Source organism: Antedon bifida, chromosome 11 (genome assembly GCF_963402885.1).
Source record: "Antedon bifida chromosome 11, ecAntBifi1.1, whole genome shotgun sequence".
Taxonomy (NCBI): domain Eukaryota; kingdom Metazoa; phylum Echinodermata; class Crinoidea; order Comatulida; family Antedonidae; genus Antedon; species Antedon bifida.
In genome coordinates, this window is record NC_136236.1 from 3880354 (window position 1) to 3902036 (window position 21683).

The following is a 21683-nucleotide window of genomic DNA, read 5'->3' on the forward strand; positions in this document are numbered from 1 at the left end:
AACTTCTATGGTAATATCAAACTATTATACAACTATTACTGCAGGTGCTCAACTTTTACCAGACATTTAATAAGCTTTTCAATATCAAAAATCAACAAATACAAAAAAAACAAGTTTTGGTAGAAACTGTTAATATATTTTGCCTTGAACAATAGCCAGTATTACTATTATATTATAGAGGTACCCTTCGCTGTCCATTCTATTATTCACCATCAATGTGTATTCATTGTTTTTTTATTACCAATATTGTTCTTTTGAATTCCCAGCTGCAGTATTCATTTTTGTACAGAGCATTTTCAAGGGTGTGTGCCGACTTATTTGTACTTGTTTTTTTATATAGTTCTGTTTGGACTTTTTAAAATTGTTTATTATTTTGCCGTTCAAATCATCATTTTTACAGTAGGTGAACTTTTCTGTCTTTTGTTATGTTTTCATTGGTTCTTGTTGGTTGACCTTATTCCCTTGTATCTGAAGCTCTGTTCGTAGCTGTTGTGAGAAATCATCTTCAACGACATCGTCATCCCAGTTGTCTTCCCATACATTCACATCTTCCGAATCCTCTTCATCCTCATTCCACTCTTCCGCTTGGAATTCTTCAAATTCATCATCTTCCTCCAATAAACCCAAGTCAACTTTTTTGTCTGATTTTTTTTTATCTTCCATAGTTGTAGAGTGTCTTTAATAAATTCTACAAAAAAAAGACAATTTTATTTAAATGTGGTAAGGATAGCAGACGTATAGATTATATTTGGTCACCTACTACAAAAATGGGTTCACCCAAAAATAGCCACATCACATTTTTTTGTCACAGTGTAGACAGAGCTTAAGCCTACCTTGTAGAGGCCTAGTTGTATATAGTTGTAGACTACTAGGCTAGGCCCTTCTACTCTAGCCTAGATAGCTAAAAACAAAAGAGTACCAAGGCTATCCACCTCCAGTCCAGGCTCTGTCTGTGTGTGGGCCTCTCTACTACTACTAGAGGCTAGGCCTAGTAGCCAGTTTTTTTTCTACTAGTTTACCTAGCCTACTCAAACACAATACATGATATTAACATTTGAACTTACAATTCTGGTATTTCACATAGACAGACGGTGCTTATTTAATTGATTATGTATTAAACTTCGCATGAAAATGTAAAAAACAACAACTTGGAAATTGATTATGCCTGCTCATTCAGTCACCACCACCACACAACAAACACACGCGATACACTCGTATACTGAGGGCGCTTGTCGGAAAAGAAATACATACCCTATTGTAAAGATCTGTCCACACTATCAAACTTTATGTGACAACAAATCTGATGTACTGTACCCATATATGGACATGATGATTTCATATCAATGCCATATTTAAGCATATCACTATCATATTTGGACACATCGCACTTTTTTTGATAGTGTATAGACGGCTTTAGGTATGGCTATCGCAGGCCTACAATACAATATCACATTCTATTTGATCTGAAGATCTTTAATCATAATTTGACAATGATTGATCTTGCATTTTGTAGTGTCTGACTCATAAATAATTAACATTAATATTTATATTTCACAATGTCGAATACGGTGGGAAAAAATTGCACTCGATGACGCCAGAGTTCAATGGAGTACTGTAGTTATTGAAAATCATGTGACCCACAATCGATCTAACAAGTGTATAGGAAACAAAATAGGCTACAACAAACATCAGCATCGATATAGGAGGAAGAATTTATTTAAACAAACAATTTAGTTCCATTTCATTTTATTTAGTTTAGTGACCTGTATGTCGAAGATCTGCACATAATAGGCCTAGGGCACTGACACAAGTTAATAATTCACTACTTATTAATAACAAAAGGCGGCCATCCAAGCCTCATTCCTTATAAATTCAACCGAATATCAGCAACGAATCAGTTTAAAAATGAAACGATTTTTTGTAGCAGTATCGTGCTGTTTAGCTTGTATTTGTGTTACCTGTACCAGATTGAACATCAACATTACTATAATAAGCATGGTAAAAAGATGGAATGCCACCACAGAAGAACAGGAATCAAATAATACATGTAATGAGATTCCGAATGCCAGTGCAACAAAGTCGGTAAGCTCCAGCCATCGGCCTTCTTTCAATGATTACTCGTGTATCACCACCCACTAACGTTAATATAACCACTAACGTAACAAAAATCAACCACTAACGTAACAAAATTTAACTACTAACGTAATAACAGTTTAACCACTTACGTAACAAACTTCATTAAACACTAACGTAACAACATGTAACCACTAACGTAACAACAGTTTAACCACTTAATTACGTAACAAACTTCATTAACCACTAACGTAACAAAATGTAACCACTAACGTAACAAAATGTAACCACTAACGTAACAACAGTTTAACCACTAACGTAACAAACTTCATTAACCACTAACGTAACAAAATGTAACTACTAACGTAACAACAGTTTAACCACTAACGTAACCAACTTCATTAACCACAAACGTAACAAAATGTAACTACTAACGCAACAACAGTTTAACCACTAACGTAACCAACTTCATTAACCACTAACGTAACAAAATGTAACCACTAACGCAACAACAGTTTAACCACTAACGTAACAAAATGTAACCACTAACGTAACAACAGTTTAACCACTAACGTAACCAACTTCATTAACCACTAACGTAACAAAATGTAACCACTAACGTAACAACAGATTAATCACTAACGTAACAAACTTCATTAACCACTAACGTAACAAAATGTAACCACTAACGCAACAACAGTTTAACCACTAACGTAACAAAATGTAACCACTAACGTAACAAACTTCATTAACCACTAACGTAACAAAATGTAACTACTAACGTAACAACAGTTTAACCACTAACGTAACAAACTTCATTAACCACAAACGTAACAAAATGTAACCACTAACGTAACAAACTTCATTAACCACTAACGTAACAAAATGTAACTACTAACGTAACAACAGTTTAACCACTAACGTAACAACAGTTTAACCACTTACGTAACAAACTTCATTAACCACTAACGTAACAAAATGTAACTACTAACGTAACAGTTTAACCACTAAAGCGTGGTTCCCACTAGCGACGCAACGCAAGGACGTAACGCAACGCAAGTGAATTGACCAATCACAAGCGATGGCTTATTCGCTTGTGATTGCTAACTGTCTATAACTTCGCTTGTCATTGGTTAAAACGCTTGCGTTGCGTTTACGTCCTTGCGTTACGTTCTAGTGGGAACCACGCTTAACGTAACAACAGTTTAACCACTTACGTAACAAACTTCATTAACCACTAACGTAACAAAATGTAACCACTAACGTAGCAACAGTAGAAAATATTAAGATATGTTTGAACTTCTTTTAAGTTGGAAATCTCTCAGTTTTAATCCTGTGTGTTTTTTAGTCGATTGAAATAGTAAAGTACATGTAACGATACACCACTACGACGTTTATATATTTTTTTTATTACAGTATTAATTAATACAAACGTTGAGAACCAACTGTCAGTAATAAAGTTTATTTGTATATTATGTGTTTATAATAATGTAAAATCTGTAGCCAAATATAATTGCCATCATGAGAATTTTAAAATTAAAAATAAACTTTAGACTTGAATTGTCTAAGACGGCGACTGTTTTCTGTTATCTTACAAAATACCTATATCTCACCTCTGCAGTCACAAATTTCTTTGTTATGAGTGTACTTGCCTTTGTGTTATTACGCCTGAGGGAATAAACACTTGTGGAAGAGAGATTGGAATGTTCCATTCATCGCCAAGCAATACGTTACGTAAACGTATATTAAATCTATCAAAATAGTATTTAAAGAAAATCGGCTTGTCTTCAACATTATGGTGCTGTACTCGAGCTGTTTAAATAATTCGGAGGAGATAGGTAAATGCGAAGCTCTTCTTCTTCTTCTTGTTAACGTTTTTCGTCTTCCGACATTACGCTTTCCACAAGTTGTTTCCATTTTTGTCTGTTTATGGCAGGTATTTTTCAAGATAGACATCCATTAGACAGTGTATACCACGATCGGAAAACACCCTTATTTGGGGCAAATCGTTGAACCTAAATTCGTTTTAATCGTCAATAATTAATGATCTAACTCAACTTAATTAGTAAACAGGGTTACATCACTCAGGTGGTTAAAATGAGTACCGAAAGAATGAACCAACTTTATACCACCATCGAGTAAACATTTTAGAAGTAACTCGCGATTTACCGAATTTTGCCCTTACGTAAATATATGTAACACCATTATTTCCAGTTAAAGAGAGCTGACGAACAAACAGACAAACATGACTGAACTCAATTCCTAGATTTCCAACATTCGAAACAAAAAAGAGTTTTTAATGTTTAAGATTTGTTTTAATATTTCCCCTGTTAAACTGTTGTTACGTTTGGTTAATGGATTGTTACATTAGTGCTTGATTTTTGTTACGTTAGTGGGTGATACAACTCGTTTTGTTTAGTTTTCTGAGTTATGTCATGAGGTCAGTTTCTGAGATTTTGATAAACATTGAAACTAAACTAAAACAACACCAATTTCGGTTAAGTTTTCATTTTGTAAATATACAGTACAGGAAAAATTTGCTTATTTGTGTTTAAGTTTTCGTTCTCCAGAACACAATTTCGGTCCTTGCAAACAAGTTTAGTTTTCTGAGTTACGTTATGGTCGGTTTTGATTGATAAACATGGAAACAATAAATATAATTTTTCTAAATTATTATTTTAACATGTTCTACACATTATAGTGATTAGATGTTCTATGTTTACGATTTCGTTCTCCAGATACCAACCTATGATTGGGACGACCAAACACAACAGCAAATACTTGGATCGTTTTATTACGGTTATATAATAGGCGGACTGCCGGGCGGTTGGTTTGCTGGTAAAATTGGCGGGAAACGATCAATGTTAATAGTTCTTCTGTTGCAAAGTTTGTTGTGTGCCATGATCCCGTGGACTGCAGACGTTGGAACCAGTCTGCTGATCATTGTACGAGTTTTACAAGGCGTCACAGAAGTTAGTGTACAAGATATTTTCAATTTTGTACTACAGTATTTTGACAAGGACGGTAACGTTTACGCACTATTTACACACTCACACACGAAAACCTTTCAGAAGACAATGGCTATAGTGCGTCAAACAACATTACGCAAAACACCCAATAAACAATGAAAAGAATGTGATGTGTGTCGTGCGTACAATACGTTTACGCATTATTTACCGTAACAACACTACGATATATATTGTTATAACGATAACGTTTCAGACGACAATGGCGATAGTACGTAACACGTACGTTACATAACACAAACAAAAAACACACACAAAACGTAAAACACAATAAAATGACTATATGATGTGTTGCGTAACGGTAATACGTTTCTGGAAACGTTATCATTTTAGATATTTTACTTTCAGGGATTAACCATGCCGGCGATATACATCACTTTAAGAAAATGGATTGTTCCGTCTGAACGGAGTACATTAGTATCTATTGCATGTTCTGGTAAGTTCAACTCATGGCGTAGCAGAAAGCTATGGCCTAGATAATGAGATTAGATTGAGGAAGTCATCCTGTAAGAAGGACGTATACGTAACACATGTGAGTTGACAGTATTAATAATCTATCGCTTGTGATTGGTCAACTTACTTGCGTTGGGCTTACGTCATCGTTAGTCCCAGATAGTAGGAACCAATGTTAAAGTTTAGAAAAAAGAAATCTCTCTTTATTCACACATCCAAATCTGTTTCCCGCCTTGTAGAGGTCATTACTGACATTATAAAAGCTAAAAAGGATCAATGTGGGAACAGAAGGGTATTTAGAACGAGGGTGAAATCGAAACCTGATGTATATACCGTTTACTTTCTTTAAAGGCTCGTGTATAGCTGAAGTTTTCTGTTACCCACTATCTACGTGGATTTCTGACTCTTCCCGTTTAGGTGGATGGCCATCATCATACTACATTTTCAGTAAGTTTTTATTCTTCACCTCAAATCAATAAGCACTACTAGTTTTTCACCATCAAACTTTTTTCTAAACAACCACTTTCTTCTTGTTTTTAGGTACCGTTGGTGTTTTATTCGCAATAATATTCAAAACTTTCATTTACGACGACCCAGTTGACGATCCTTATGTTACAACAAGGGAAGTTGAATATTTGAAAAGTTTTCAATTTGACGAAAATAAGGTAAAGTTTCAAGTAATAAGGTAATGATGATGATGCATTGTTATAATCGTCGTAAAGCTTCGTTCTTGACGAAAGCGCACAGCAAGTTCACCAATCATGACGCGATTTTTCCGAATACGATTGTAGCGCCCGACCCATGAATTGCGCCTGCGTCGTTCAGTGCGCGAGTCCCAAGTGGGAAACAATATATTAAGGAGACTGGTGTAGTACACTGTTGAGTAATTACTCCTTCATTTATCCTGCTGTGATTAATGCAATCTAACAACAGGATGCTGCACTTCAGGGATCAAAGGACTATCTGTGGCTGCGACACGATTAGTTCCAACAGACACAGAGCGCGCCGCGGAGAATAATGTACAGTTACTGTTGGTATTTGTCGCAGCCAGACATAAGATCAAAGGACTGTTACGAGTTCCTATCTTGGCAAGGTGAGCTCCGTGTACCGTGGTTAGATTGCCTTGCTGTGATCAAACTGTACTTCTTTGTAGGACATACCGGTTCCATGGTGTGATATGTTGACATCAACTGCAGTGTGGTCTCTCATCTTTGCTTACACGGCGTACTGTTTCAGTTTTTACTTCATACTTATGGAAGAACCAATTTTTTTATTTCTATTAGGATTTAATACAACAAAGGTAAGTGAACTCTTTTTATTTATTTATTTATCCGTTTTCCACCTAACCTTCAGAATTTGACGACAGCATAGAAGATTAAAAACTATTGTTCCAACTATAAACTAAAACCTAGGAAAACACCAAAATAACATTTCTCACTTTTATGTCATTTACACAATAATTATGTCCATTTATTTATTCAGGGTTTCTACAGTCGCTTTTGATTTTTACTTCTTTTCTACATCCCACCTCTAGACCGAAATCAGTTTCATACGTATAATACTTGAGCTCACAATTTCGTATTATGTTGACAAAAATCAAAACGCCGACTTAAGGGCCTTTCACACCTGTTCCGGCACGGTTCCGGTCCGACGAATCGAACATCACTGTTTCGTTTTCACGACGCTCCACGCGGCTATGCGCCAATCGATATGCGCGTAGCCGCGTGAAAACGAAACACTGACGTTCGATTGGATTTTACGTCGGAACAGGTGTGAAAGGCCCTTTAAACAAGACAATAACTACTATACTGGGCAAGTCTACTAGCTCTGGTGTGGATGTCGCTTAGCATGTGTTTTGACCTGTTTTATTTGACGTCATCCTTCGGTGGTGCAGTTAATTTTAATTTCTAGAATTAAACATAGAAAGTAACCTTATCGGACTATAACATTTTGTCTTGTACTTCTAGATTGCAATTTTAACATCAATTCCACCGATTCTGGAATTTGCAGTTACGCTGCTGTCTGGTGTGGCTGCTGACGTCATCATTCGGCGGGAATACATGAATGTTCTAAATACTAGGAAGTTTTTTATGATTTCACGTAAGATTTAAATCATTACTCGTTTTTCTTTATAAACAACGGTGCTTTATAATTTTTATAATCTTACGTAAGATGGAACGTTTAATTTTTTTATTTTTTTTTATGTTCGTACCTTGATTAATATAGCTCCACTCACTCAGGCTTGCCTTTTGGAGATTCACACCTTCTTTTGCGTTATATTTTTTATTATACAGAAATATTTCGAAATAGAAATGTTGACATTCTTTTATGATTATCTGAAGAAATGTTATGATTTGTAGGCCTACGTTACATGTTTACGTTTCATTGTTGTTATTGATTTTGTTTCTGCTTTTGAAGGAAATAAATGTTTATTTTGATTGATAGGTTTGCATTGCTTTGCAACTAACTTCGGCCTGAATATATCTCTTTCTCTCTTGAATTAAAGTATTTTAAACTTTGGTACGAATTTCCATGACTTTTTTTTGTAGATATGGGAATACCTGCCCTGTGTCTGTGCTGTATTGGATTCTTTGAAAACCATGCAATCGAGGTTATACTTCTTACAGTCGCATTTGCATTTGGTGGAATATATGCGACGAGCACACTTACAAACATAATGGAGATATCAAAGGAACACTCACAAATAATCGTAGGAATGGTGACAACTGGATCTGCTGCGGTTGGTTTTATTGGTCCACTTATTCTTGGAGCTTTGATCAAAGAAGATGTAAGTATTAAGTTTGATTGAAAACATCCATCCATCACGCGTCCTGTTTACGAGTTTAAATCTGAGTTTTTTTGTTTGGTTTTTTTTTTCAGAATACAGCCAATCAGTGGTCTTTGATGTTTAGAATAATTGCTGCTTTCCATATTTTTGCAATGATTTTCTTTCTAATATTTGCAAAAGCAGAGCAACAAGAATGGTCACATGGAAATATTACAAAACAAGAGATGAAAGCATACAACACTATACAAGATGAAAGTGGTGACTAAATGAGAAACGAATGAAGAAGTATTCCGTCCACAAATGCCACATACTACTATTTCAACTACAATCTAAATTGTCTAACTCCTTGCATTTCGCATAACACTAAATCTCCTTACCACAATAAAATATTTTATATTAATAAATAATAACTGAGTCAATGTCATGAGAAAGAGTCCTTTTGTTTATATTTTTGTGATTTTAATAGTAACCGCATTAGTATTATCAGGCTACTAAATCTATATAAGATAAGAAATCCATTTGGTCATGTTGACACTCAATTTTTTACCTTTTAATGAAATGGCGGCCGGTTATTAAAATTGCCACAAATTTTATATAAAATGTGCATAAAATCCTGAGATCTAAATTAGATAGGCACTCTGAGAGTGCAAAACTGGGTGTTCACATATAGCTATGAAACCATCCTTTTAAAATCTTATGAAAATCGAGCAAGACCTTTTTGAGTAATTCTGCATTACTCCATGTGCTAACTAACAAATATAGAAAAAAAAAGAAACAAGCAAACACACAAGTGACACGCGATCGACCAGTTAGTAAAAAGATCGATGCACCATCTTGGTCATTCAAAGTCAAATTTACGTTAAAATCATCATAATCTGTTTTTGACCCATTTTTTATTATGAGTTAGTGATCCGTAAAAATGGGGATCTTTGGTCACTCAAGGTTACTAAAAGGTAAAGACCACTACTAATAAGATTAATAATAATAATAGGTGGCCTTCCTTATAAATTCAACCGAATATATCAGCAACGAATACGAATCACTTTCAAAATGAAACGATATTTTGTAGCAGTAACGTGCTGTTTATCATGGATTTGTGTTTACTGTACCAGATTGAACATGAACATTACCATTATAAGCATGGTAAACAAATGGAACACCACAGAAGAACAGAAATCAAATCATAATGCGACAACGATTTCAGATGACAGTGCAACACATTTGGTAAGTGTCCTAGTGGCGTTACTTTCCATATACGCTCATAACCCAGTTAAGTTAGTTTTAAAGTCCAATTTCTCACGTTTTTTTAGATCTAATAAAGGTCACAAACAACATATAAATGTAAAAATAAACACTGAGATAACGTTTTTCGTCTTTAAACGGTTAAAAATGTGAAAAATATTACTCCATGGTCGATTCTAATAATTTTAGCGGCCCGCTATAAATCCCAACATGCATTGCCCGCAAATTGGTATTTTAGCCTACAGCTAGCGTACTGTGTCGTACGTTACCGATGTATCTAGCTAGGCCGCTACTAAACTAAGCCTAGCTAGGCTAGGCCTAAAGACCGTTCACGAGAGGACATTCACCGGGAGCTACTTAGGTAGTGCATTGTTTCTCTATTTTTATCATAATTTACCATAAAACGTACATTTAAGACAAGGAATAACCTGGTTTAATGTTTTTTAAAGTAATATTATATGCATTATTATTTTCAAAACGTCACAAATAGGGAATGGGTCTTTAAGATAAGAGTTACTTTAGGTCAAAGTTTAAGATTTTAATATACATGACAACTGGAACAAAAAATCTAAATCTCGGAGAAATTATTATTTTAAAACATTTTGTCATACACATTGTGCTATGTTCTGTGTATACGATTTTGCTTTATAGATACCAACTTTTGATTGGGACGACCAAACCCAACAACATATACTTGGATCGTTTTATTACGGTTATATAATAAGCGGACTGCCGAGCGGTTGGTTGGCTGGTAAAATTGGCGGAAAACGATCAATTGTAATAGTTCTTCTGTTGCAAGGTTTACTGTCTGCCATGATACCTTGGGCTGCCGGCGTTGAAACCAGTCTTCTGACCATCGTACGGGTTTTACAAGGCGTCATAGAAGTTAGTGTCTTTATTGGCAGTTCAATTATTTTGCACTGTATGGAGAAACGATTGTTTTTTTTCAATGGGTCGCCAATACCATTGGCTATTGACTAGGATGTGTAACGCCATAACGTTACAATTTGGTTCCCACTAGGACGCAGCGCGCGCAAGTACGTAAGCGCAACGCAATTAATTTGACCAAGTTACACGCGCGCTCTGGATTTCCCAAACTCTCGTTTGTCATTGGTTAACAACCTTTGTTACGCATACGTTATTGCTACTATTGATAGGGCGTAAAAACGTACGTTACGCAACACACAACCAAAAAGAAAAAATTGTGCTGCGTAACGGTAATACGTCGTTTAAATGGTAGTACGTGTTTTTTTTCAACCGCTATAAAAATTATTTATATTTCCAGGGATTACTCATGCCGGCGGTTTATATCACTTTAAAAAAATGGATTGTTCCGTCTGAACGGAGTACATTATTATCTATTGCATATTCTGGTAAGTAAGTGTACAAGAAAAAGTTTTTTTGCGTGTTTTTATTGTTCACTATTATTACAGTTTAATAGTGTAGACAGAGCTTAAAGATGTATTGTCCCTCAAAAACATGAAAAATGAAGATTAATTAAATCAGATTTTGAATATGTTATTTTGTAGTTTTAATAAAGTTTATCACCTCCATAGAAAAAAACCCGAAAAAAAAATGTTTTCACTTATAAAATGACAAAATAAATGGTTAAATTCAACCAACAATCCATTGGCTGGCAGCCAATTTGACCATTTGTTTGCTTTAAATTACATTTTTCAGGTAAATACATTTTTTTTCCGATACAATTTTTGGTCAAAGTGGATAACTATTATGTTACATTAAAATGGAATATTCAACCAAATTTTTTTAAAGAATTATTTTTTCAGTGGGACAATACATCTTTAAGAAAGCAAATTTTCTTCTTTGTTGAACATAATGCTTGGACTTAATAGTACATCGTAAGTAATTTTTACCAATCACGACACGATAGGTCATCCAAACTGTCGCTTATGATTGGTCACTTGTGGGAATCAAGCTTAAAGCTACTGAAAAAAAATGTTTAACGTTTGAAAACTGTATGTTTGTTTTCTAAAGGCACGAGCATAGCTGAAGTTTGCTGTTATCCTTTATCTATGTGGATTTCTACTTCTCCCAGTTTAGGAGGATGGCCGACGTCATATTATACTTTCAGTGAGTTTAACCTAACAATATTAATAATAATAATAATATAAACACTATTTAAAGAGAATAAAGAGAATAGGACAGTACTTTAGTGAGCCGGGTTAAATAAAATGTAAACACATTAACAAGATAACAGAAAAAACGTGATTAAATATCAACTATCGCATATATTATACTGCAAATGATGATTGTTGATTAAATAAAATTGAATTGGCATTTTAACTAAAACATACTCCTAAACTATCTCGTCAGTTCGCAAATAATATTCTTTTTGTATTTTTGGTAAAGTAAATACTTACAGTTGAGAGATTGTTTCTGGTTCCACTTTACAATAATAATAAGCGGGTTGCTTCTGAATGTGACTTATCAAACCCAAACATACTTTCTTTAGAAATATTTAAATGATCATTAATATTTTGATGTATATTAATATATGCATTTTCTCATAATAGCAACCATTTCTTCTTCGTTTTAGGTACCATTGGTGTTTTATTATCAATAATATTCATAGCTTTCGTTTTTGATAATCCTGTTGACGATCCTTATATTTCAACACAGCAAGTCGAATATTTGAAAAGTTTTGAAGTTAAAGACTCTAATAAGGTATTATAATGGGAGGAGTCAAGCTGACATGTTTGTAATCAGCGTCTGAATTGAGTCATGTGTTAATGAATATTCATTAATCTGTAGTTGAGTTAAATCATCGATCATTCGGTGATAAACACATTTTAAATGCAAACGTTTTTTTAATCAGGACATACCGGTTCCATGGTGTGATATGTTGACATCAACTGCAGTGTGGTCTATCATTTTTGCTTACACGGCGTACAGTTTCAGTTTTGGTTTTATTCTTACTGAAGGACCAAATTTTTTATTGATATTTGGATTTGATCCAACAATGGTAAGGAAAACTCTTTTTATTTCATTTACTCCATGTTTTTCCAAACAGCGAATATAGGCTACCTGTTAACTCCGTTCAAGCATGTAGGTATAAAAATAAAAAGTCATTTATGTAAACGTGTTTGGTATCAACATTTAGGGATTTTTAAGCGGAAAGCAGTTTGATTGCGCAACTATTATATCACAAAAGATAGCACTGCGCATGCCAAAGTTATGTGTTAGTTTGTGCATATTTGAGAATCTCGCCTCCTATACGATAGAGGGCTGACTGGAGGCGGCGGCTGACCTTGTCAAAAAAGTCCGCGCAGCGCGCTGTCGACACACAAGGCTTGACTTTGAAAACACCATGGCGATATCCTGTTCACGCGCTACAATACATTCGACCTCTTTCCTTCTAATGTACAACCTATCTCTGGCCTGCCGGCCTTACCAAATGCATTATTACGTTGTTCAGATACCAACAGTAAACACTATCACTATAAATATATGATTCTGTAACAGAAGAGTAACTAGCACCATCACATTCACATCGGGACGCGCGCAACCCACGGACGATAGCGCAACGCAATTGATTTGACCAATCACAAGCGACAGATTATATGAACTGCGCTTGTTGTCCACTCATACGGTGGCGGAGTGAAAAATATCACTGACAAAATATCGGAATATAATATATTGAAAAAAAGACGTCATAGGCTGTGTTTCCGCAGCCAAAAATTAACCGATAATTAACCGATAAACTGCCTTTGGAAACGGGGTTTAACATATTTCACTCGAGAAAAATTAACCGATAATTATCTCATTCAAATCGGATAATTATCGGATAAATGGGATCATTGTTAACCTTTGACATGAAGGACAATGTGTTGCAATAATGTTATTGGACATCTGGTTGTTCGGTAATGACTGATCATGAGCACACTATTGGCACATTAACCGATAATTTTGTTTTGGCTGCGGAAACACGGCCAATGAAGAGCAGAAAGTATTATTTTTCCAAGGCAGAAACCATAAATAATAATAAGGAATGAATTAATGATAAAATAACCTAAATATTTCTAGAAACTAGGCGTATACTATTTTTTTTCTGTATTTCTAGATCGCAATTTTAACATCAATTCCACCAATTCTAGAATTTATAGTTACGCTGCTGTCTGGTGTGGCTGCAGACGTCATCATTCGGCGGGAATACCTGAATGTTCTGAATACTAGAAAGTTTTTTATGATTTTACGTAAGATGAAATTGTTCATTTTGTGGGGTTTTTTTAAATTATTAAATGCATTCTTAAATTGTGACTGCTTCTTTCATTTTGTTGACGATTACATTTACATTTACTAACTATGGCCTGCCTATTATATCACCTGTTTTATTTAAAATATTTCAAAATTAAAAGGAATTTCCATGACTTATTTGTAGATATGGGAATACCTGCTATTTGTCTATTTTTCATTGGATACTTTGAAAACCATGCAGCCAAGTGTGTTATACTCCTTACAGTGGCGTTTGCTTCTACAGGAATGTATACGACGAGCACACTTACAAACATAATGGAGATATCAAAGGAACACTCGCAAATAATCGTAGGAATGGTGACAACTGGAGCCGCTGCGGTTGGTTTTATTGGTCCACTTATTCTTGGAGCTTTGATCAAAGAAGATGTAAGTATTAAGTTTGATTGAAAACACCTCATCACGCGTCCTGTTTACGAGTTTAAATCTGAGTTTTTTTGTTTGTTTTTTTCCCCAGAATACAGCCAATCAGTGGTCTTTGATGTTTAGAATAATTGCTGCTTTCCATATTTTTGCAATGATTTTCTTTCTAATATTTGCAAAAGCAGAGCAACAAGAATGGTCACATGGAAATATTACAAAACAAGAGATGAAATCATACAACACTATACACGATAACAATGAAAAGTAATAAGCAAATTCTCGTACGGTATTACGTCTAGCGACGGCAGCATATGACATTATACAAAATGAAAGCGGTGACTAATTTAACTAGAACAATTACTAACATTGAGAGTCAAAAATTGTACCATAGTGTAAAATAATTGATTAATTTTATGTTTTTATATATATATTTTTTTATTCATAAAAGTATGTGTTCATAAAAAAAGGAATTTATTACCAAAAGTTTGAAGAACAAAAATCAACGACAAAGACTGCATTTCTACGCTAAATACTTTGAAATATTGAAATGCTCAATATGGCCTGAAACGTGCGCAAAATTAATATAATTTTTTATTGCGCGTAAAACGACATTTAAATTTAACAGAAACTTGCTCCATATTATCAAGCTAAATGTACTTTGGTTCTGAATTTATGACCAATCAGAGAATTTCGCACGTAACTTTGCGCTGTGCGGCTCTGACGTCATAAAACAAAGGTTGCTGCACATCACATAAAGGTCTATTTTCATTCAAAGTTACAAAATGTACTGGGTACAAGTTTTAGACAAACCTTCCAAACACAAGTTGCAGAAGGAAAGAATAATAATAATAAAAAAAGATCCTGATGCCGTATTGCATTTATGATATTCAGAACCATTCTAAACATGCTTGTACCACCTATCAAGAAGCCACAACATGTTTTTCTACTTGAAAAGGTAGGCCTATATGGAAACATTAGTCATAATATAAACCAGAAAACAGCATGAGATAATAGGATCAATATACGCATTTAGCGGCCATTCAAAGTATGCTACTTGCTAGTATATAGAATTATTATGCAAAATAACAGTAATAAATCAAATTGTAACCTTTTTTGAATGGAAGCCTACGGGCCAATACCCCACTCTGCAACCTTAAAGCATTCATAGAGGCCGTTTAGAAGTCAACATTATGTCAATTGAATGTTGGCGGCCATTTCTTTCCCCTATTAGAATTTGTTGGGACTTTTAGTATGGTGTTCTGGGGACTTTGCATTGAAACAAATTCTGCTAAATAAAACAAATAATGAATGTTTTATATTCGTGTAATGATACAAATAATGGCATTTGGTGAATGATGAAAGGTTAAGTATCTTTGTTACCTTTTAATGAAATGGCATTTTTTTTTTTAATTCCCGCAAATTTTATATAAAATGTGCATAACATCCTGAGATCTAAATTAGATCAGAGAGTGTAAAACTGGGTGTTCACATAGCTATGAAACCATCCTTTTAAACTCTTATGAAAACCGAGCAATAACGTTTTGAGTAATTCTGCTAAAACATATAGAAAGAAACAAGCAAACACACAAGTGACACGCGATCGACCAGTTAGTAATAAGATCGATGCACCATCTTGGTCATTTAAAGTCAAATTTACGTTAAAATCATCATCATCTGTTTTTGTCCCATTTCAAAATGTAATTTCTGTGGTGTGACTCACGTACAACAATGGCATGTGAGTTTCATTGTTTATGAGTTAGTGATCCGGAAGAATGGGTTACTAAAAGGTACAGCTAGGTCACTACTAATAATAGTAAAATAATAATAATAGGCGGCCCTCCAAATCGCATTACCTTATAAATTCAACCGAATATCAGCAACGAATACGAATCAGTTTCAAAATGAAACGATATTTTGTAGCAGTAATGTGCTGTTTATCATGGATTTGTGTTTACTGTACCAGATTGAACATAAACATTACCATTATAAGCATGGTAAACAAATGGAACACCACAGAAGAACAGAAATCAAATCATAATGCGACAACGATTTCAGATGACAGTGCAACAAATTCGGTAAGTGTCCTAGCGGTGTTACTTTCTATATTCGTTCATAACCCAATTAAGTTAGTTTTAAAGTCCAATTTCTCACGTTTTTTAGATCTAATTAAGGTCACAAACAACATATAATGTAAAAATAAACACTGTATGGTCCTACTGAGATAACGTTTTTCGTCTTAAACGGTTAAAAATGTGAAAAATATTACTCCATGGTCGATTCTAATAATTTTAGCGGCCCGCTATAAATACCAACATGCATTGCCCGCAAATTGGTATTTTAGCCTACAGCTAGCTTACGGTGTTCGTACGTTACCGATGTATACTACTACTACTAAACTAAGCCTAGCTAGGCTAGGCCTAAAGACCGTCCACGAGAGGACATTCACCGCGAGCTACTTGGGTAGTGCATTGTTTCTCTATTTTTATCATAATTTACCATAAAACGTACATTTAAGACAAGGAATGACCTGGTTTAATGTTTTTTAAAGTAATATATATGCATTATTATTTTCAAAACATCACAAATAGGGAATGGGTCTTTAAGATAAGAGTTACTTTAGGTCAAAGTTTAAGATTTTAATATACATGACAACTGGAACAAAAAATCTAAATCTCGGGGAAATTATTATTTTAAAACATTTTGTCATACACATTTTTTATGTTCTGTGTTTACGATTTTGCTTTATAGATACCAACTTTTGATTGGGACGACCAAACCCAACAACATATACTTGGATCGTTTTATTACGGTTATATAATAAGCGGACTGCCGAGCGGTTGGTTGGCTGGTAAAATTGGCGGAAAACGATCAATTGTAATAGTTCTTCTGTTTCAAGGTTTACTGTCTGCCATGATACCTTGGGCTGCCGGCGTTGGAACCAGTTTTCTGACCATCGTACGGGTTTTACAAGGCGTCATAGAAGTTAGTGTCTTTATTGGCAGTTCAATTATTTTGCACTGTATGGAGAAACGATTGTTTTTTTTCAATGGGTCGCCAATACAATTGTCTATTGACTAGGATGTGTAACGCCATAACGTTACAATTTGGTCCCCACTAGGACGCAGCTCAAGTACGTAAGCGCAACGCAATTAATTTGACCAAGTGTGACACGCGCGCTCTGGATTTCCCAAACTCTCGCTTGTCATTGGTTAACAACCTTTGTTACGCATACGTTATTGCTACTATTGATAGGGCGTAAAAACGTACGTTACGCAACACACAACCAAAAAGAAAAAATTGTGCTGCGTAACGGTAATAAGTCGTTTAAACGGTAGTACGTGTTTTTTTTTCAACCGTTATAAAAATTATTTATATTTCCAGGGATTAATCATGCCGGCGGTTTATATCACTTTAAAAAAATGGATTGTTCCGTCTGAACGGAGTACATTATTATCTATTGCATATTCTGGTAAGTAAGTGTACAAAAAAAAGTGTTTTTGCGTGTTTTTATGGTTAATATCACTATTATTACAGTTTAATAGTGTAGACAGAGCTTACAGATGTATTGTCCCTCAAAAACATGAAAAATGAAGATTAATTAAATCAGATTTTGAATATGTTATTTTGTAGTTTTAATAAAGTTAATCACCTCCATAGAAAAAAACCCGAGAAAAAAGTAATGTTTTCACTTACAAAATAAATGGTTAAATTTAACCAAAAATCCATTGGCTGGCAGCCAATTTGACCATTTGTTTGCTTTAAATTACATTTTGTCAGGTTGAATACATTTTTTTTCCGATACAGTTTTTAGTCAAAGTGGATAACTATTATGTTACATTAAAATGGAATATTCAACCAAATTTTTTTAAAGAATTATTTTTTCAGGGGGATAATGCTTGGACTTAATAGTACATCGTAAGTAATTTTGACCAATCACGACACGATAGGTCATCCAAACTGTCGCTTATGATTGGTCACTTGTGGGAATCAAGCCTTAAGCTACTGAAAAAAAAAATTTAACGTTTGGAAACTTTATGTTGTTTACTTTGTTTTCTAAAGGCACGAGCATAGCTGAAGTTTGCTGTTATCCTTTATCTATGTGGATTTCTACTTCTCCCAGTTTAGGAGGATGGCCGACGTCATATTATACGTTCAGTGAGTTTAACCTAACAATATTAATAATAATAATATAAACACTATTTAAAGATAATAAAAAGATTAGGACAGTACTTTAGTGAGCCGGGTTAAATAAAATGTAAACACATTAACAAGACAACAGAAAAAACGTGATTAAATATCAACTATCGCATATATTATACTGCAAATGATGATTGTTGATTATATAAAATTGAATTGGCATTTTAACTAAAACATACTCCTAAACTATCTCGTCAGTTCGCAAATAATATTCTTTTTGTATTTTTGTTAAAGTAAATACTTACAGTTGAGAGATTGTTTCTGGTTCTACTTTACAATAATAATAAGCGGGTTGCTTCTGAATGTGACTTATCAAACCCAAACATACTTTCTTTAGAAATATTTAAATGATCATTAATATTTTGATGTATATTAATATATGCATTTTCTCATAATAGCAACCATTTCTTCTTCGTTTTAGGTACCATTAGTGCTTTATTATCAATAATATTCATAGCTTTCGTTTTTGATAATCCTGTTGACGATCCTTATATTTCAACACAGCAAGTCGAATATTTGAAAAGTTTTGAAGTTAAAGACTCTAATAAGGTATTATAATGGGAGGAGTCAAGCTGACATGTTTGTAATCAGCGTCTGTTGAGTCATGTGTTAATGAATATTCATTAATCTATAGTTGAGTTAAATCATTGATCATTCGGTGATAAACACATTTTAAATTCAAACGTTTTTTTAATCAGGACATACCGGTTCCATGGTGTGATATGTTGACATCAACTGCAGTGTGGTCTATCATTTTTGCTTTCATGGCTTACACTCTCAATTTTTTCTTTATTCTCACTGAAGGACCAATTTATTTATTGATATTTGGATTTGATCCAACAAAGGTAAGGAAAACTCTTTTAATTTTATTTACTCCATGTTTTTCCAAACAGCGAATATAGCTGTTAACGTCGTTCAAGCATGTAGGTATAAAAATAAAAATAAAATGTCATATGTAAACGTGTTTGGTATCAATATTTAGGGATTTTTAAGGGGGAAGCAAATATTTTGATTGCGCAACTATTATATCCCAAAAGATAGCACTGCGCATGCCAAAAGTATGTGTTTGTTTGTGTATATTTGAGACTCTCGCCTCCTATACGACAGAGGGCTGACTAGAGGCGGTGGCTGACATTGTCAAAAAAGTCCGCGCAGCGCGCTGCCGGTACGCAAGGCTTTGACTTTGAAAACACCACCATGGCGATATCTTGTTCCATTTTGGAACTAGAAAACTCAGATCTTGATATCTGAGTTTTCTAGATCTAGAAAAGTCAGATATCTGACTTTTCTAGATCTGAGTTTTCTAGACACCCGAATATAACCTAGGACTAGGCGTATACTATTTTTTTCTGTATTTCTAGATCGCAATTTTAACATCAATTCCACCAATTCTAGAATTCATAGTTACGCTGCTGTCTGGTGTAGCTGCTGACATCATCATTCGGCGGGAATATCTGAATGTTCTGAATACTAGAAAGTTTTTTATGATTTTACGTAAGATGAAATTGTTTATTTTGTGTTTTTTTTTTAATTATTAAATGCATTCTTAAATTGTGACTGCTTCTTTCATTTTGTTGACGATTACATTTACATTTACTACCTATGGCCTGCCTATTATATCACCTGTTTTATTTAAAATATTTCAAAATTAAAATGAATTTCCATGACTTATTTGTAGATATGGGAATACCTGCTATTTGTCTATTTTTCATTGGATACTTTGAAAACCATGCAGCCGAGTGTGTTGTACTTCTTACAGTGGCGTTTGCTTCTACAGGAATGTATGCGACAAGCACACTTACAAACATAATGGAGATATCAAAGGAACACTCACAAATAATCGTAGGAATGGTGACAACTGGATCTGCTGTGGTTGGTTTTATTGGTCCACTTATTCTTGGAGCTTTGATCAAAGAAGATGTAAGTATTAAGTTTGATTGAAAACATCCATCCATCACGCGTCCTGTTTACGAGTTTAAATATGAGTTTTTTTGTTTGGTTTTTCCAGAATACAGCCAGTCAGTGGACTTTGATGTTTTTAATGATTGCTGCCGTCCATGTTTTTGCAATGATTTTCTTTCTAATATTTGCAAAAGCAGAGCAACAAGAATGGTCACATGGAAATATTACAAAACAAGAGATGAAATCATACAACACTATACACGATGACAATGAAAAGTAATAAGCAAATTCTCGTACGGTATTACGTATAGCGACGGCAGCATATGACATTATACAAGATGAAAGCGGTGACTAATTTAACTAGAATAATTACTAACAATGAGAGTCAAAAATTGTACCATAGTGTAAAATAATTGATTAATTTTATGTTTTTATAGTCTGATACTTAAATAATAAATAATAAATTTATTTTTGTTATGTACATAGTACCGGTATATTCTCAATCTGTGGATATTTATCTGAAATAAAAGAATGAATGAACTATATTATTCAGGAAAAAGGTACATTTTACAAAGTACAATACAAATAAACATTTTAGTTGAAATGTTAATTAAGCTAAATATTAATGTAGAGAGTCATTATTAACTTTGTATGCATTTTTTTAATGTATTTTAACATTATATAGCTCATATTAAGGGGAAAACGTCCTTATTTAATTAATTTGATTAAAATCTACTTAATATAGTAATTATACTATATACGAAATGCATTTATGATATTCAGAACCATTCTAAACATGCTTGTACCACCTATCAAGAAGCCACAACATGTTTTTCTACTTGAAAAGGTAGGCCTATATGGAAACATTAGTCATAATATAAACCAGAAAACAGCATGAGATAATAGGATCAATATACGCATTTAGCGGCCATTCAAAGTATGCTACTTGCTAGTATATAAAATTATTATGCAAAATAACAGTAATAAATCAAATTGTAACCTTTTTCGAATGAAAGCCCACGGGCCAATACCCCACTCTGCAACCTTAAAGCATTCATAGAGGCCGTTTAGAAGTCAACATGTCAATTGAATGTTGGCGGCCATTTCTTTCCCCTATTAGAATTTGTTGGGACTTTTAGTATGGTGTTCTAGGGACTGTGCATTGAAACAAATTCTGCTAAATAAAACAAATAATGAATGTTTTACTTGTGTAATAATACAAATAATGGCATTTGGTGATGAAAGGTTAAGTATCCTTGTTACCTTTAATGAAATGGCATTTTTTTTTTTAATTTCCGCAAATTTCATAGAAAATGTGCATAAAATCCTGATATCTAAATTAGATAGGCACTCAGAGAGTGTAAAAC

General features: G+C 34.0%; 4 protein-coding genes across 4 annotated transcripts; 3 read left to right on the forward strand and 1 right to left on the reverse strand.

Moving 5' to 3' along the window:
• Positions 1-48: 48 nt before the first annotated feature.
• Positions 49-1200, reverse strand: LOC144855513 (26S proteasome complex subunit SEM1-like). Its single transcript, XM_078713398.1, has 2 exons — positions 1065-1200; positions 49-688 (listed from the first exon to the last, which is right to left on the reverse strand). The coding sequence occupies exon 2, from the start codon at positions 661-663 to the stop codon at positions 424-426; it is 240 nt and encodes a 79-aa protein (XP_078569524.1). The 5' UTR covers positions 664-688; positions 1065-1200; the 3' UTR covers positions 49-423.
• Positions 1201-1883: 683 nt separating this feature from the next.
• On the forward strand, positions 1884-8606 carry LOC144856199 (sialin-like). Its single transcript, XM_078714151.1, has 9 exons — positions 1884-2082; positions 4812-5045; positions 5448-5535; positions 5904-5999; positions 6093-6217; positions 6706-6852; positions 7520-7652; positions 8102-8340; positions 8433-8606. The coding sequence occupies exons 1-9, from the start codon at positions 1906-1908 to the stop codon at positions 8604-8606; spliced, it is 1413 nt and encodes a 470-aa protein (XP_078570277.1). The 5' UTR covers positions 1884-1905.
• Positions 8607-9350: 744 nt separating this feature from the next.
• LOC144856200 (sialin-like) lies at positions 9351-14535 on the forward strand. Its single transcript, XM_078714152.1, has 9 exons — positions 9351-9564; positions 10234-10467; positions 10868-10955; positions 11578-11673; positions 12140-12267; positions 12419-12565; positions 13664-13796; positions 13982-14223; positions 14312-14535. The coding sequence occupies exons 1-9, from the start codon at positions 9391-9393 to the stop codon at positions 14483-14485; spliced, it is 1416 nt and encodes a 471-aa protein (XP_078570278.1). The 5' UTR covers positions 9351-9390; the 3' UTR covers positions 14486-14535.
• A 1567-nt stretch (positions 14536-16102) lies between these two features.
• Positions 16103-20596, forward strand: LOC144856202 (sialin-like). The gene is made up of 9 exons (XM_078714153.1): positions 16103-16292; positions 16966-17199; positions 17599-17686; positions 18277-18372; positions 18836-18963; positions 19113-19259; positions 19776-19908; positions 20093-20334; positions 20423-20596. Exons 1-9 carry the CDS (start codon positions 16119-16121, stop codon positions 20594-20596), a joined length of 1416 nt encoding a protein of 471 aa, XP_078570279.1. The 5' UTR covers positions 16103-16118.
• Positions 20597-21683: the final 1087 nt, after the last annotated feature.